General features: G+C 29.2%; 3 protein-coding genes across 12 annotated transcripts in view; 2 read left to right on the forward strand and 1 right to left on the reverse strand.

The window, feature by feature from the left end:
- LOC106690787 (uncharacterized) overlaps positions 1-16720 on the reverse strand; it is a 61234-nt gene that overhangs the window by 16919 nt on the left and 27595 nt on the right. For 4 of the 10 annotated variants that reach the window (XR_001344672.3, XR_001344667.3, XR_001344674.3 and 1 more), the window contains exons 13-15: positions 12910-13075; positions 5891-6050; positions 1381-1455 (exon numbers count right to left, since the gene is read on the reverse strand). The gene's annotated coding sequence lies outside the window, so the exon portion shown is untranslated. Of the gene's footprint in view, positions 1-1380; positions 1456-5890; positions 6051-11813; positions 12110-12909; positions 13076-16720 lie in introns of those variants that run through there. The other 6 variants (XR_010844636.1, XR_001344669.3, XR_001344670.3 and 3 more) reach the window with 3 other exon arrangements.
- Positions 1157-2673, forward strand: LOC106690789 (uncharacterized). Its single transcript, XM_014436346.3, has one exon. The coding sequence runs from the start codon at positions 1255-1257 to the stop codon at positions 2479-2481; it is 1227 nt and encodes a 408-aa protein (XP_014291832.1). The 5' UTR covers positions 1157-1254; the 3' UTR covers positions 2482-2673.
- On the forward strand, positions 8970-10485 carry LOC106690791 (uncharacterized). The gene has a single exon (XM_014436347.2). It carries the CDS (start codon positions 9176-9178, stop codon positions 10397-10399), a length of 1224 nt encoding a protein of 407 aa, XP_014291833.1. The 5' UTR covers positions 8970-9175; the 3' UTR covers positions 10400-10485.

The raw sequence follows: 16720 nt of genomic DNA on the forward strand, positions 1-16720 counted from the left end.
CGGGGTTGAATGCTTTCGTACAGAGTATAGGGATCATATTTTTCACTGTATTTCTATTGAAGTCTTTGTACATCTAAAGTTTCGTGAGGTGATATTCCTAGATTTAAGTGTGCTTGAAAGCCAGTCTGTTTGTAGAAGATGACTGAATAGTCGTCACAAAAGTTTCGTAGATAATTAGGTATTATTTTCTCTAAACGTTTTACGTGGTATAGTAGAAGGCGAGTAGTCTGTCTTGGCTGGTATCAACAGCGGCGGAAAAAGGATGTTTCTATTACTCGGGAAGTGTCTCATTCGTTAGCACGACCTGTACCAGTTCGTGGAATGTGCTACACCAAGGGAGCTGCTACAGTAGAACTGTCTGGATTTCTTCGTGGTCTGAAGCCTGTAAGTTTAAGCGGCCTTGCTAGTCCTAGAACATTTTCCTCGTCGGTTCATTTCTTCTTTCGTAAATGAATTTGCATCGCAGAGAAGATCCATGGATTAATTTTCATGTAGATTGACATTGTAATGAATTAATGACAGGTCGTATGGCCAGAAGTTAACTGGTTCATAGCAACTTTCTTAGATATATATTCTACTAGTTAAGTACATGGTATGATGCAATATGTTGCAAACACACCACCATAACAGTAGACTTTACACAGGACTATATCATATATTTTCTTTCTATATCATATATTACTTAAAGAACACACTGACACAATAAGCAAATATGTAATTAGCTCTGACACAGAGATTCCGCTTCACTCCTTGACAACTTGAAATACATACTTGTAATATATACAAATTTAAATAATTTATTTTGTAACTAAAAATATATTTGAATGTATACATACAAAATGTACAGAATACTCACTAGTGTTTTATTTGCTTTTGATATAAATTTGTTGACACAAAATCTTGAGCGAAGTGATATCATCAAAAGGAAAGAAATTGAATTGATAAATTTTATTGTTATGATTAAGATAATTTCATAAATAGCTATTCTATGAACGAATCTAGCCATTTTACTAGTTACAAAAATATTTAACACTACTCCACTAGCTAACAGTGTAATAAATTTTATATTTAAAAAGAAAAATAAGTATATATTTATTCTATTCGACATTTTGATGGATTAATGTCATTTGTAAAAAATAGCGTATAAGATCCCGCTGATCTGAAACGTTTGCTTAGCTGAGGATGGTGGGGAGAGATAGGGTATCAGTCATGCCACAGTGACATTTGTGAAGACACTTTAGCTCTGTTAGTGCCATGTTAATTTCTGATCTTGAACAAGTCCTAATTAAGCTAGTAGAAGACGGAGTGTTCGGCGATGTCTCGTACCTAGGAATCGAAACAGATGAAACGGCGAAGGGCGCACAGTTCTCGTCTGAACTCTCCTTCGTCACTCTGATAGTTGATGACAGTGGGAGGAAAGAACTACCACTTGTTGTCAAGCTGCCGTATTTCGACCTGAAAGTGAGAGAGGCTCGTAGGTTAGATACGATGTTCTACAATGAGGTAGTTATGTACAAAGAAATATTACCAGGTCTAGGAGTGAGAAGTTGTTACCCTCAAATGTTCTATGGTGTTGCGACTGATGGTGTTGAACCTGATAAGGATTTATTAATTTTAGAAAATTTGAAATATAAAAGTTTTCTTCTTCCAAAGACACGGATTTTCCTTGATATAGATCACATTACTGTAGCCATAAAAAAAATAGCGGAATTCCATTCTTTTTCCTTCATTCTTAAGCATGAAGATAAGGAAAGGTTTCTTCAGATAACAAAACAATTAAGAAATACTCCTTTACCTCCAGAGATTGAACATGAATACGATGTGATAAATGCTGCTTGTATAGAAAGAGGCATTAAGCCATTATTAAACGATAATGTGAGTGTAGATCTCTTAACAAACTGTTTGAGTTTTTTGAAATATCCTAATAAAACGAGGGAATTGATTGCATTTCCTGAAGAACCTTTTGGAGTTATATGCCATGGGGACTATTGTAATAACAACATACTTTACAAATTTGATGAAAATGACAAACCAATTGATGGTGCATTCTTTGACTTTCAGTTTTCCAGGTATGGAAGTGTTGCCATTGATATATTTTTCCTGTTATACCTGAACACACATGCGGAGCTGAGAGAGAAATACTGGGATGACATTCTAAAGCTTTACTGGGATACTTTGAGGAAATGTGTGCCTAACCATATTAATATACCAACTTTTGAAAAATTTTTAGAACATTTTGCTGAAAGAGTAATTTATGGATATACCATCGCCGCATTTTTTCTTCCATCAATGATGGTAAATCAACCATTTTATGGTAATGATACAGAAGTTTTAACAATAGAAGAAAAACTTGCAAAGGTATTATCAACTGGCGGTGAAGAAGCTGAACGCGAGCTCGTAGAAATTGTTTTGCACTTACTTGATAAAGATTATATTAGACCGTACATAGAGTTTTGCAAAAATAAAAAATTTGAATGTTAATTTTAAGTAGTCACGTTCATTCATATTCTTGTTTAATTGATTTAAATATTAAATAGTTATTATTTGAAGGAGAGGTTCGATTTATCATATACATTTTTTATATTTTTCAAATTAGACGTGAAATATTTTCATTAGTAACTAAAATAAGATATGATTTTTTTTTTTTTTTTTTGTAAGGATATGTATATTTGAACACTCTTATACTATTTTTATTATGCACGTTTATTGTCATCTAATAAATTATTGAATTAAACTTTGTTGTTGTATATCTTTTAATGGGGTTTAAATATATATATATGCGCATTTTATTCTTACCAATATGCCTAGGTGACCGAGATGTGCCATTAGTAATTAAAGGTGATACCAACTGGAGCACAATGAGTAAGTACTTCACGTTTCAGCTAAATTATAAAAATTCACAAAGCAACTTGGAAAATACATAAACCAAGCGCCATAATTTCTCAAAAGTACGATATGACTGGACGTAGCCTAGATGGTGAGCATTGAGTCTGTAGTGTAACTCCTTTCACCTAATTCTCCTTTAACTCCCTAACAGATGTGGTAATGAAAAAAAATGTAACTTAATGGATAAATGTTCTGACCGGACATAAATCTCAAGGCAATGCTCTGAAATTTTCAAATAATTTTCCCACCATGTTCGACTAATCTAGTTAATTACAAAATTACTGTAAATCGGGCATTTACATCGGCATTTACATACGGGCATCGGGGAAAATGTATTTTCATTTTCAAATATTCTTATGTGAGTTACAGATTTACATGTTGCCTATAGTGTGGTAAATTAATAGAGGTATTTTTATACTTTTTTAAATATTAGACTCGCAATTTATTCTATTACCAATTACTAATCACAAATATATTTCTATATATTCATACCTTATTTTTAATAACTGTTATTACAGCAAAATAAATCCAAAATACCGTTGCTTTGCTTCAATAGTGGAACATTTGGCAAAAAAATAAATGTTTTGATTTGATTTTATTTACCCTACTCCACAGATGGTACCGTCGACTATATCATGTATTCGAGAGATTCAATACAATGTATTCGAGTGAGTTATCATTGCTGTTAAATCTAGTAAATGTATACTTCATTGGTAATAATAGAATAATAGGGAATTTTTCTTTCCAACGGTACCTAATATTTGAATTGAATTGAATTTAGTGTACGTGAGTAATAAAAATAAAACCCTTCTTCTTCTCTTCTATGAGATTTAAATATTTATTCTTAAAATTAATTTAGGTGCTGCCGTTCAATTATTCCTTTTAATTATAATATATATCCTAAATATTATCCTATATTGGTAGTCCTTCTAGTTATACATGAATGTGATGGTGAAAATATTTCTAATAGTTTTAATGCATCTATTAGAAAAAAATTATTTATATAAAACAATTCTACCACCTATTCATGAAAAAAAAAAATCTGTAATACGTATTAATATATGCATATAAAGTAGAATAAACTTATCCGTACTCTTTCACCCGTTCAGTATGTGTCAAGGTTACAGCCCAAAAATCTAAAATTACAATACTATCCTTTGCTAATTTGCAAATTAAGGCAATATTGACCCATACGTGGTTGTGCCTTAAAATTATTAAATAAAAAAAGAAGAATAAAATGACAGTTATTTACAATAGTTTTGAACTGATGACAATATTTACTATGGGAATAAGATAAAAAAGAATAAGCCTGGAAAAATGAAAAAATGAACAATTACAATATGAATAAGTAAAAAATAATTAATTTGTACTTATGCCACGCTGATATTCTGATATAAACTGACACCTTCACCTAACCAAATTCCGATTTATAATTGATGGAGGCATTAAAAGATATGAAACACATGAAACTTAATCCATGAAATAATAAACAAACAGAAAAAAAGCACAATATTCACTAACGATATAATAATAGAATAAACACCATTGAAGATCATATAAATTACGCAAATTCGTTTAATAGCTACTTCGCTAAAATAAGCGCAAAAACTAGCGTCAAAAATAAGATTTCATTTTGATTCACCAAATATCCAATTAGACGATTTAGACAAGTAGCCGATAAAGATGCTATTTCATAAATATAATCACTGAAAGGGAGATCGAGTCTGGGGTACGATGGGATAATTGCAAATATACTAAAGCAAAAAAAAAAATATCTGTAAGCTGATAACACATACAATAAACCTAAGCTTGAATACTGGGAAATATTTAAAATTATTAAATCTTCCATAATTACTCCATTAGTCAAATAAATTAATTAAACAGAGATGAGAATTCGTAGACCAATCTCATTAATCACGAATAATCAAAAAAAGTGCAAAAAAAAATGGTTGATTTCAAGGAGAATCACCTCATCAATTTGGCTTTTGTAAAGGAAATTATTATTACATTGGAATAAAATCGTTCATAAAATACTTCAGAGAATATCTTTTAAGCAAAAAACATAGTAATCAAAATTAATTTAATTTTCAGATTTTAAAAGAATACTACATCAATATAGTTTGTCTATAAAGTATATATATGTAGTATGTCTAGAAGTATATTCTATAATCCATCTATCAAGCAAACACAATGTATCAAATTTTAAAAGTATTAATCTTCAAATGTATAATCAAAATATATGAAAATTCATATTGTTAATTAAATATAAGAAGGATTGGGAACTGCAGTGTTGCCAGTTACAAGGATCTAACCTGGGGATCGACCTTTATTTCTGTGATGGTCCCACAAAATGAAAACTTGACCCCCCCTTCCAACCATGGTTAGAATAAGTTGGTTACCTCTATAAAATCCCCTCCCCCTCCTTCCCCCATATGTCAGAAATGATCAGAAAGGGGGTCACAAAAAAAAAAAGACAGGTGAGAAGGTTGGTTTAGGCAGCCAAAAATCTACAAGGTCTGTAGGGCCAACCCAAAAATTTAGAGCCAACAGGGTATTCCAGTATTTACTTACCACTGTTGTTTCTTCTTTTTCTGCATATTCAATAGCTCTAATGATCACTGTCCCACAATTGTTTTCTTTTTAACTCGACAAGGGTGGCAAAAAATTTTGTTAGACCAGGAAGGGTTCCACGGCCAAAATTTTGGGAACTGCTGCTCTAGAATACTATTCTGGTTATTGGAAAGGCAGTAGAGGTTGGGCTCCATTACAGCACTTAGTCATCTGTAGTCACCCTAAGTTCTCCATTAACCATTTGTTTTTTAAATAAATTTGAAGGGCTGGAAGAAGGAGTGTTGGAAGATCTACATAGGCCTATCTGGACAATTGAGAGAAATACCTCTTAAGTTGCTTTCTATTTATCAGGATGTAGACCATTTGGAGTCTTTAATGATTGGGCAAGGTTGCGTTGCATGTGTTATGTTATTATAGTTCTTTATCATATTACCTATTGATGTTCACTAGCCATAAGAGAGCAGTCAGGATGCTTATTATATGACAAAAGTTGACCTCGAATGGAGTTGAAAATCTTTTTAGCCAATAGTTTTGTATGGGGCAAGGTGATAATGGGACTGCAATGAGTAAGGCAGTCAGCTGCTGAACTGGAGCTAAAATTTGAAATTTTTTAAACTTTAACCATCATATACTGAGCTTTTCACACTACATAAAACATAAAGAAATTTTTCAAAATAAGTGATACGATGTAAAAAGAACTGCAGGAAATATTTTCTCTAAATTATATTCATTAAAATGCGTTGAATGTTAAAATGATTAATATTTTCTCCTATCACATATAGTTTTGTTTTGCAAAACTGATTTTAAAAAAATTTTTATTATCATTTAGTTTCTTAACTAAGGAATCTTTTATATTATTTTTTTATAAATTTTAACTCATAATAAACAGAAAAATTCCATCATGTCAAGCTTTTTGTAAAATGAGTTATTTTCTTTCAGGCTCAACCATGAGAAGTGAAAAGTTTAATATTTCAATCTATAACTCCATTTTGAAAATTTTAAAACCTACTCTTAATTAGCCTTTCAGGTTAAATAAAACATGGAACTTTAGTTTTACAAAAGAATTGATGTGATGGGTGTATTTTTAGCATTCAAGCATTAAAATGTATACATTACATAACATAAAAGAAATTAACATATTTTTTTCTATCCATAGAGTTAATGATAAGATTGTGATTTTTTTATTAATATATTTTCTTTACATGTTCATTTTGGAGGTGGGTAAAATTGGTGTTTATTTTTGGATTAACCACAGTTGAAAACATATGATTTAAAAAATATCCTACATTGCTGAAAAAAAAGATGTTTTTCTTGCAGACCTGTGTGATTTTTTATTTAAAACTTTCATTGCCTAATAATGATTGTCCCTTTTAGCTTATCATAAGTAGAATTAACATTTATTTGTAGCAGGTCATGATATCATTATCACTGTTTGAAATTAAACTTTCAATAGCAATTTTGTAGATTTCGAATTGAGCTTCTACTGCTCAGAACCTTAATTAAGGATTATTAGTTCAGAAAGGATGTGTATTAGGTGAACCATGAGATGCCTACGGTTGATTCATTGATGTAATCTGAAGATTTAACTCTGAACCTTAAAAATAAGTATCCATGAATACTAATTACTGATGAATCCATGAATACTAACTAATAACTGTTATTTATGATTTTCTTTTTTTCATCATCAAATAATACAACTAATATTTTGATTTAGTCAAATATAAATGTCAGTGAATATTATTATTGTTTAGATGCACCTCAAAATGATCCAATTCGAAAAAAAATCATATCATGTGGGGATCTCAGAGAAAAATTAGAGTTAATTTCTATCTCTGCTTGTAAGTGGTTCTGTACAAAAAATTTTTAAGGTCACTATTATTTTGGTATATTCAAAGCAAAAGTTAACTGTTATCTTCTGTTGACATGTAATTAAACCTGACGTGAAAAAAAATCTTTATATTGTTTAACAGTACTCAAATATTGTATCATCTGACGGGTCTTGATTTTAATTTTACAACTTATTTTTAAATACATTAGTGACGTGATTAGTCAGTGTCAAGTTGGCTAATTTAGGGATAGTCTGTAAAGAGACCTCAATATAGAAAAAAAACTGAAATCAATGAAACAATCTTTAGAATACATCAAATATAAAATGAAATAATTTTTTTTTTTAAGTTATGCATTATCAAACTGAAGGAGTGAAAATTTGTTTATTTTTCACACCAACAGAATGTTTATGCTCAAAAATCATAAAATATTTATTTGAATGTAAAAATATTTAAATAAATATCTGGACTTTAATGATACCTATAATAGATAATGCTGAAGAAAGTTTAACAGATCAAGTTATCAGATCATGTTACTTTCAATGGTTATATTATATGTTATATAATATTAAATTGCAAAATTTAGGAAGATATATTTGTGAATTTAAGTGTATAAAATTTAATTTGTTTACTAAATGTATTTTTGTTTTAATAAAGGAAAAACCACATATAATTTTTCATGCAATATCAATAACACTACTCCATTCAGGTCAGATAATGTTTGAGCTTTAAGAATGCTTGTTTTTATTATAAGATTTTGTTAAGACTTCCACTGTATTAATACTGTAAAATATATATATTCTACTCTTGTTCGCCATTATCTCAAATTTTCATTTGTAGTGTGGATTCCTGATTATTTATATAAAAATTCTGCTGTGGAAAATACCTAGCACAGATTTGTAAGATTTTTTAAGTGGAAATTAAATAGAATTTTTATAGTTAATTGACTTCTTTTTTTAATGCAACTAAATTCAGAACCTTTTGAAACTCGTAAAGCAAACATTTACTTGATATTCCAACAGAAATTGTTAAATTTTAGAAATGACTACCAAATCTTTTAAGACTCATTCATTTTAGTATTCCAGTTCATAATGTGAGACATTCAAAGGCCTTTAACGTCTCTTTTGCTCAAAATAATTGTACCTATTATTCTCCCATTACTTAAGTTTAAAAGAAAGCAAATGCTGTTGATTGAGGTATGCTTTCCTTGACTTATCATATACAAAATATATTTATTTATATTCCATTTGTTTCTTGAATGATTGAGTTTTTAGATGTATTCTAAATTACTTTCATGAATGTTTTGTGTTTGAGATTTTATTATGTTTTAAATTACTTTCAAGTATGTTATTTTTATGCTTTAAAGTTCTTTCATGTCTTAAATAAAGCTAGTTATTATAGTTTATGTGTTAATTGAAAGTTATTACATTGGGAATTTTATCCAATTGATAAAACAAATAAATAAACTAAATTTTAAAATTTAAGTGTGTATTGAAATTTTGTATTAATATTGAATTAAGAATTTTCATAGTAAAGATTCTGATTTTGCATAGCCTGGTGAATTTGTAATATTTTTTTATACAAATGTCACAACTAGTTTATTAATGAATCTTTGATGATATTTCTTGAAAATTAAAAGGCTTAGATGTGGTCTCATGTTGGTAAGATTGATTAATAATATATTCAGCATTGTTTTAGATGAGGTTATATTACTTAATGTGTATATGGTTATAATTTTTTTAGTATTTCTAATAATGATAAAATATAATATAGTGTTATGAACCTGAACAACTTGGATTTATTATTACTACCAACTAGAACAAAGTAGTGGGGAGATAGAAGAAGGGGAGTACAAAAGGTTTAGAAAGGTAGTGTTAATTGTAAGTTCAATCATGGAGCATGTCAAGTCAGTTATCTCATCTCTGGTAAAAAATGGGATGTTTGGTAAATTTGATTTTGTGGATGTGCAACCTGATGAAACAGTTATTGGGGCTCAATTTGGCTCCTCTTTGGTTTTTGTAACTCTAACGTTGACAGGGCCAGAGGCGATGTCCAAGCTACCACTGTTAATCAAGCTACCATTTACAGATGAAATTGAAAGAGAAGCCCGAAATGGCAATGCTATGTTCTACAATGAGGTAACTATGTATAAAGAAATTCTTCCAGATCTTGGAGTGGGAAATGATTTTTATCCTCAAGTGTTCAATGGTTTAGCAACTTGTGGTGCAAAACCTGATAATGATTTATTAGTATTAGAAAATTTGAAGTATAAAAATTATAAACTGTCTAAAACTAAAGTTTTCCTTGATTTCGAACACATTTCTGTCGCCATTAAGAAGATAGCTCAGTTCCACTCTTTTTCATTCATATATAAGCATAAAAACATGAAAAGATTTCAAGATATAGCTAAAAAGTTAATAGAAGTCAAACTACCACCAGCGTCTGAGAACGAGTTTAGAGCATTTGATGCTGCTGCTTTTGAAAGGGGAATAAGACCATTAATAAAAAAAAATATTAGTACTAATCTTCTAGAAACTTGTTTGAGTTTACTGAAGTATCCAAGCATAATACAAAAATTATCAATGCCTGAAGAACCCTTTGCTGTAATTTGTCATGGCGATTTCTGTAATAACAACGTACTTTATAAATTTGGTGAAAATGACAAGCCTGAAGACTGTATATTCCTTGATTTTCAGTTATCACAATATGGTAGCCCTGCTATGGATTTATTTTTCTTCTTATATATGCATACAACATCCGAGCTAAGAGAAAAATATTGGGATGAATTTCTAAAACTGTATTGGTATAATCTGAGAGAATATGTACCAAATAATATCAATATTCCTTCTTTCGAAGAGTTTTTAAAACATTTCCATAAAAGAGCTATTTATGGCTACACAATATGTGCACTTTTTCTTCCAGCGATGATCACTGATAAACCTGCTACATTTGAGGACATCACTACATTGTCTTTGGAAGAAAAGGTTTCTTGCTTTGTTTCACAAGGAGGAGAAGAAGGTGAACGTTTGATTAGTGAAATTGTTTTACACTTACTGAACAGAGGTTACATAAAATCATTTATAGAATTTTGTAAGGAAAATAATATTGAAAGTTAATTTATTTATTAATTATTGAAATATGAAAGTAATTAAAATGAAAACCAATGGAATGTTTCATTACAATAAAATATTACTTTTATAATGTTTTATAACTATAAATACCCATACATGAGATCTGTACAATTTAGCTAATTATAATTAATTATTGAGTTAATCAGTATTATAACATACTTCAATACATAATAGGGCCTTATTAAGAAAATAACCAAAATAGAAAATGCTTACTGCGTATAGAACAGAAATATTTAGTTTGTAAAATTTTTAACACTCCTTGTTAACGTTGATAAATGTTTTTGCCTACAGAAAACAAATTTTTTTCCAGAAATATTACAAAAAAATATATTTTTGAGGTTAAATATTTTTAAGGTTTGTCTGTAAAATATTGCACTGTATAAAACATTTTAATTAATATTAAACATTGAAATAGACTCCGTTTAGATTCATTCAAAGATACATAAAAACGTTATTTTAGTAAGAATGATGAATTAAGTCCTTTTGGCCAATCACCAATGAATTAATTTTTAAAACTTATGCAGATGAGAGTGAAAATTATACTTTTTTTTACTTGAAAATTTGTTGCATTCATTTGAATATATTTATAGAATCCAAAAAAATGAGCAAAAATCGATGTCTTCCAATAAATACTCTGTAAAATAACATACACCCTCCAAAATATCCGACTTATTAAAAATAAAAATTCTTCATATTTTTTCTGTGATTTCTATATTTTATTTTGACCCTAACCGATAGATATTTCCGGCTGATCGAACCTCAATTATTATACTTAAATAAATGATACTAAAAAAAAAAAAAAAAAGTACGAGGATCTGGTCGATATCGTCATTCAATTTGTTTGAAAACAATAGGATAAGATTGCAGGTGACTCATAACTTTTCAACAGTAGTATCTCACATTTCAGGTATGCGATAGTGCTATCATTCCTTTGTCAGCCACTGATAACATTATTTTTCTGTTAGACCACTTTCTCATGACGAATGTTTTAAAAACTAATTAGAGCATCAATTGGTAATAGAAACTAGTGTTAATTTAACAACATTTTACTAGATAATCACAAATGACTAAGCATTAATTCCTTACTGATATTAAAGTCTCCATTTAAATTCTTATTCGACTCTAATGTAAACCATAGTTATGGGTGTATTTTCGAAATATTCTAGTTCGAATTTGAATATATTTTATGATTTTATATAGAATCATAAAACCAACTAACTGTTCTAGAATATGAATCGAACAATAAACAAATAAACCATCCTGATAATAGGAGTCATGTTGGTAATGTACAATAGATATCGTTCTCTTCAGCCATCGACATTCATTCCTAGTATCTTATACAAAATAGAGTAATATATTGGCGTTAATACAAAGACATGGTAGAATTTACATACGCTTTTAATAAATATCAATACAACGAATCGAATGGGAATAGTCCATTCCATAAATATTTTTTAAGTCATACATTATTTTTCAATAAGCCAGAGAGTTAGGCCCTACATAGCTCAGCTTTAGGCCTAGGTCAATCGTTCTGAGATCTGCGGGCGACGCCGGTTCGGATCCGGCCTGGGGCGTTGACTTTTTCATTAAGTGGCGGTCCCACAAAATGGAAAACTTAACCCCCCCTCCACCATGGTTAAAATAGGTTGGTCACCTGTAGATAACCAGGCAGACATCACCTTCGTTGTGGATTGCCTTAAAAAAAAAATCATTGAGAGATCGAATAGTCAGATTGGGCACATATGCCACGAGTGTATACACCCGCTTAAAAATTGACAAGACCAAGAGCAACTAATTCAAATTATTTTTTTTGAGGAGCTCATTGAGTAAAATATTGTGCACTTATTTTCTCGTTCTGGGTTCAAGTTCATCTTTGTTAGATAATTACTTACTCTGACATATCAGTCATGAATTGACGTTGTGAATGAAGAACAGCATGTATAAAGTGGGTACTCTTAATTGTGTACTCGTAATTTAATTGAAAAAACCTGGTGGTTGGGTGTAACCATGGCCTAATTACTTCCTCTCAAAACTATTGATCTAGAAACAGTACTTCCTTACCAACCAATGTACCAAAAATCCTTCATGTACTGTATTAGTACAGGTTTTTTTTTCTTTTTTATAGTTATAGGCATGTGTTTTGCACGCTAAGTGAAATTTACATTTATGGCTATTTCACTAACCATATTTAATAAGAGTTTAATTGATAAGGGCACAAGGATCCATAGCAAGTGATTTGGAACCCTTTGTCGTGCTGGCTAAAACGTTCTTTATCTAAGGCAATATATTCAACGGAAAGCAGGCTATCTGTTGTAGCACTGGACAGGTCACAGAATGGCCAGCACATGGCCTCACAGATAATACCACGGCTGTAGCGTATGTTCATTTAAATAATTACATATATACCTATCAGATTCATTCATTATTTCAGTAGAATAATGGTTACTGAAACTTTAAAGAAATGGGGAAGGTAATCTTAAGGACTATTTACATACCTGTTTAAATACTACATCAAAACGAACTCTACTTTGACTGTGATGAAGCCAAAGGGAGAATCCGATGGGTCCGCACCTCTTACCTCCTCACTCTCCATCTCCTTCGAAATCTCAAAATAATTTCACTTATTCTTATCTGCGAAATTATAGAAAATCCGCAACATCCCTGAACATTTCATAAAAAATGGATTAATGGTTGCAAACAATATAAACAAATTGTTTTTGTTTTTAGTCATAATATCCAATCTTTCAACCAAATGCTTGTTCTTGAAGGTTAAAATGATTTAAAAACAACCTGATTTGTATTTAATTACATCAACCCTTGTTTAGATGAGCAAATAACAGCCACTAATTACACTAAAAAACCATCTTTTCAATTATTTTAACTTACCGATGATAGAACATACGTTGCGTAAGAGAAAATAGTGGATGGAATCTGTTACAATCGATATGAGACTAACTCTAGAGATATGTATATTGCCCAGATCCTAACCTATGATTTTTCTTCAAATGAGTTTTTAAAATTATAAAATACAATTTTTTTGTTTCCCAACAATGTAGAACAAGGTATAATAGCTAGATACTGAACCAACAACGCCAACCAGTACGAAGCGTTTTCCGCGATCAACGTCTTATTGGCTTGGATGAAGAGGCAAAAATTGTCTATTAAGCTCGCATAAATTGCTCCTGCTTCCATTAAATTAAATATTATGAAGATGAAGCTGCAGAGCTCAAAATAAATGACAATTTTGAGAAAAAATAACATGAATAAACAAAGTATTCAAACGAAAATTTCATTTCCCTTTTCTTTGTGAATAAATATTTGTATAAACGATATTTCTTTTTTAATACAGCATCCTTTGTTACATGCACGTGTATATGGTTCTTCCAATTGGAAATATGCAGTTTGGATACCCATGAAACTTAACATCATCAGATTATTTGTATATCAATAACAGTAAATTTGGGGTTATGTCAAACAATTTATTTAAAAAATGATTTTGTTATGAAAACTTGAAATGCATATTATTATATGGAATAAATAGTCACCTATTTATACCAACTATAAATATAATCTAAAAATCCAAACTTTCTTTCCACTTAACTGAGAAATGTGGCAGTAGGAGGAGCTTTCTTTTTCAGGTTTCTGAGCATAAAGCATTTACCAATTTATGAAGGATTAAATAGTGACTGTAACCATTTCAACAATTTTCAAGTTCAGGTCATTCTAAGGTGGCTGTGTGGTGCTTGCGTTTTATTTCGCATAAAATTCGGCATATTGCTTTGTTTGGTAAATAACTTTCATCCTCAGTGGGTGACACTATCAAGTGGTCTATATAAGTAATTTCTTAATATTAATAAAACTTTTTTTTTTTTTTTAGATTACTTTAAAATTCTAAAATCTTTTCCTATTGTTTAAAGTGAGTTAGATGATAAGAAATTACCGTTTTTGAATTGGAAACTGAAAAATTCGCAATAGCTATCATCAGGAAGTTAAAATCAATTGAAAAAAAAAATGCTTTTTTAATGTGACTAGAGGCTGTTATTTGTTCACCTAAACAAGGTTTGATGTAATTAAAATAAGAATCAGCTTGTTTTTAAATCAATTTAATCTTCAAGAACAAACATTTAGTTGAAAGATTGGATATTATGATTAAAAACAAAAACAACTTGTTTATATTTAATGTAATTATATAACCCCTACAAATTATTATTTGATATTTCAATACAATTACTTAGGATAGTTTGTACCAATCATCTAAAAATTATATAGCAATTATACCAAATATTCCTCCAATAAGCTACTGAAAATATAATTAAAGAAATTAAAAAAAGAATGCCCCACTGCAGACAGAATTTTGTTTTTCCATTGAAATAGTATTTGATGTTCCTACACAAGCAAACATTGAGGGCAAACACTGCAGAATATAGAACAAACCTAAAAGTCAATAGCTATTCACTAATTAGTCTGTCACTGTATAAAGTACAAGATTTTACATAGCATGTCCACCAAGCTTCCTTATTCCCTATGCATGAAAGCTTTTAGTTTGGGAAAAGATATATTCCAGTAATTTAAGGAATATTTTGAGTACTGAACAGCTTTAAACCCAATTTAAAACTACAAATTCACTGTCTAATACTGTTCTATATTGTAGAAATTTATATTTGTTGTATATTATAGAAATTGAAAGGAAAGTGTTTAAACAAAAATTCAGTGTCCCAGAACGAGATACAGCAGCATTACAGAACAGATAGTCACACTTCTACAACTGGATGGTGTTCATTAAGATAATACCAACATACATCTTGATAAGCTTTTTACTTCTACCAACCTATCGATATCTGCTTTCAAACAGATAATTAATGAAATTCAGTCAGATATTTTTTTTTTCAGGCAAATTGCTTTAGATGTCCAAACAACAATTAAAAAGGGCTTTTTTTATAATACATTTAGTTAACAATGAATTTATACTAATTGATCTTTCAGTATGGATTTAATAAGAATAACAACCATTAAAATAAATAAATTTATTTTTTAATAGTACAATCAAGTAAATAAAAACAGGTTAAAAAAAAAAAAAAATCAATTTACAAAAGTAAATTAGACATAGACTAAAATAAACTTAAAAAAAAAATTAAGTACATAAAAAAAAATGATTTCCAGTACAATCAATCGCCTAGGGTATTTGGTAACTTCCATTCAATTTCATACCTTTTTTGAGATCATAACTTTACCTCCTGCATATATAATTATCATCATATGATCATATAATTACTATTTAATAATTAACAGTCATTAAAATATTAATAAATAAAATTAAAGAAACAACTAATAGAATAGAAGCACAAATTAGTTACATCGACATACAATTAAAGGAAAAATATCTATAAAAAATATTATGTATATACAAAATAAAAATAAATACTTAGTATTTATAGGTAATTTGAAACAAACAAATAATTCAAGGTAACAAAATGAGTCATTACTGCTGATTAAATTGTGAAAAAAAATTACAAAGTCATTAATATTTTTTTTTTTAAATAAAACTATTTTTATCTATTCTACTAACTATTAGATAAACTAACATACATGTTGATATCTGCAAATAACTGTTTTTCCAACTTTTGGTGTTTCTTGAGAAGATTTTGTATCAAACAAGTTAACTGAAATGGAATAATTCTATTTTCACCATCCTTTTATAATGATTATAGATTAGTTTAGACTGAAATGAAAGAACTCACGAGCAACAAATATAAATCCAAAATTTTAAATTTAGTAGACTGTTTAGCTTGGCTAACAATGAAATTCACATTTAAAAAAAAAAATTCTGTAACTTTTAAAAATTAATTCCCCTTTCTTCTTTTATTAATTAATTTATTAAAAACTTATACATCATTCTAGGATTAATGTTAGTGTGTTATGTTAAGAAATAGAGTTATGGTTATTTCATAACTGATGAGACAAAATCTAAAATTTTCAACACAACACTGTTCATTTCAATTAAATCTGAATACATTATAAGATTTATGGAACTAAACATTAACTCCCGAGAAACTGGTAAATTTCAGTGTGAATAACAGATAAATCTTTTACCCTCACTGATGAATAACATACATAAAACGATTATTATACACATGCTAATATAATTATGTCACTGTTCAACAATAGTACTTCATTTATACTTAAATTATAACACATTATTTACCTGAAATATATCTCTTAACCATCAATATATACAATAAAAAAAAAAAATACTATAACAAATATGGCATACTTTTTTTTACAATTTGTTTTAATTGTACATATTAT

This window comes from Halyomorpha halys, unplaced genomic scaffold (genome assembly GCF_000696795.3).
Source record: "Halyomorpha halys isolate HHAL.00 unplaced genomic scaffold, Hhal_1.1 Scaffold1873.1, whole genome shotgun sequence".
In the NCBI taxonomy this organism is placed as follows: Eukaryota; Metazoa; Arthropoda; class Insecta; order Hemiptera; family Pentatomidae; genus Halyomorpha; species Halyomorpha halys.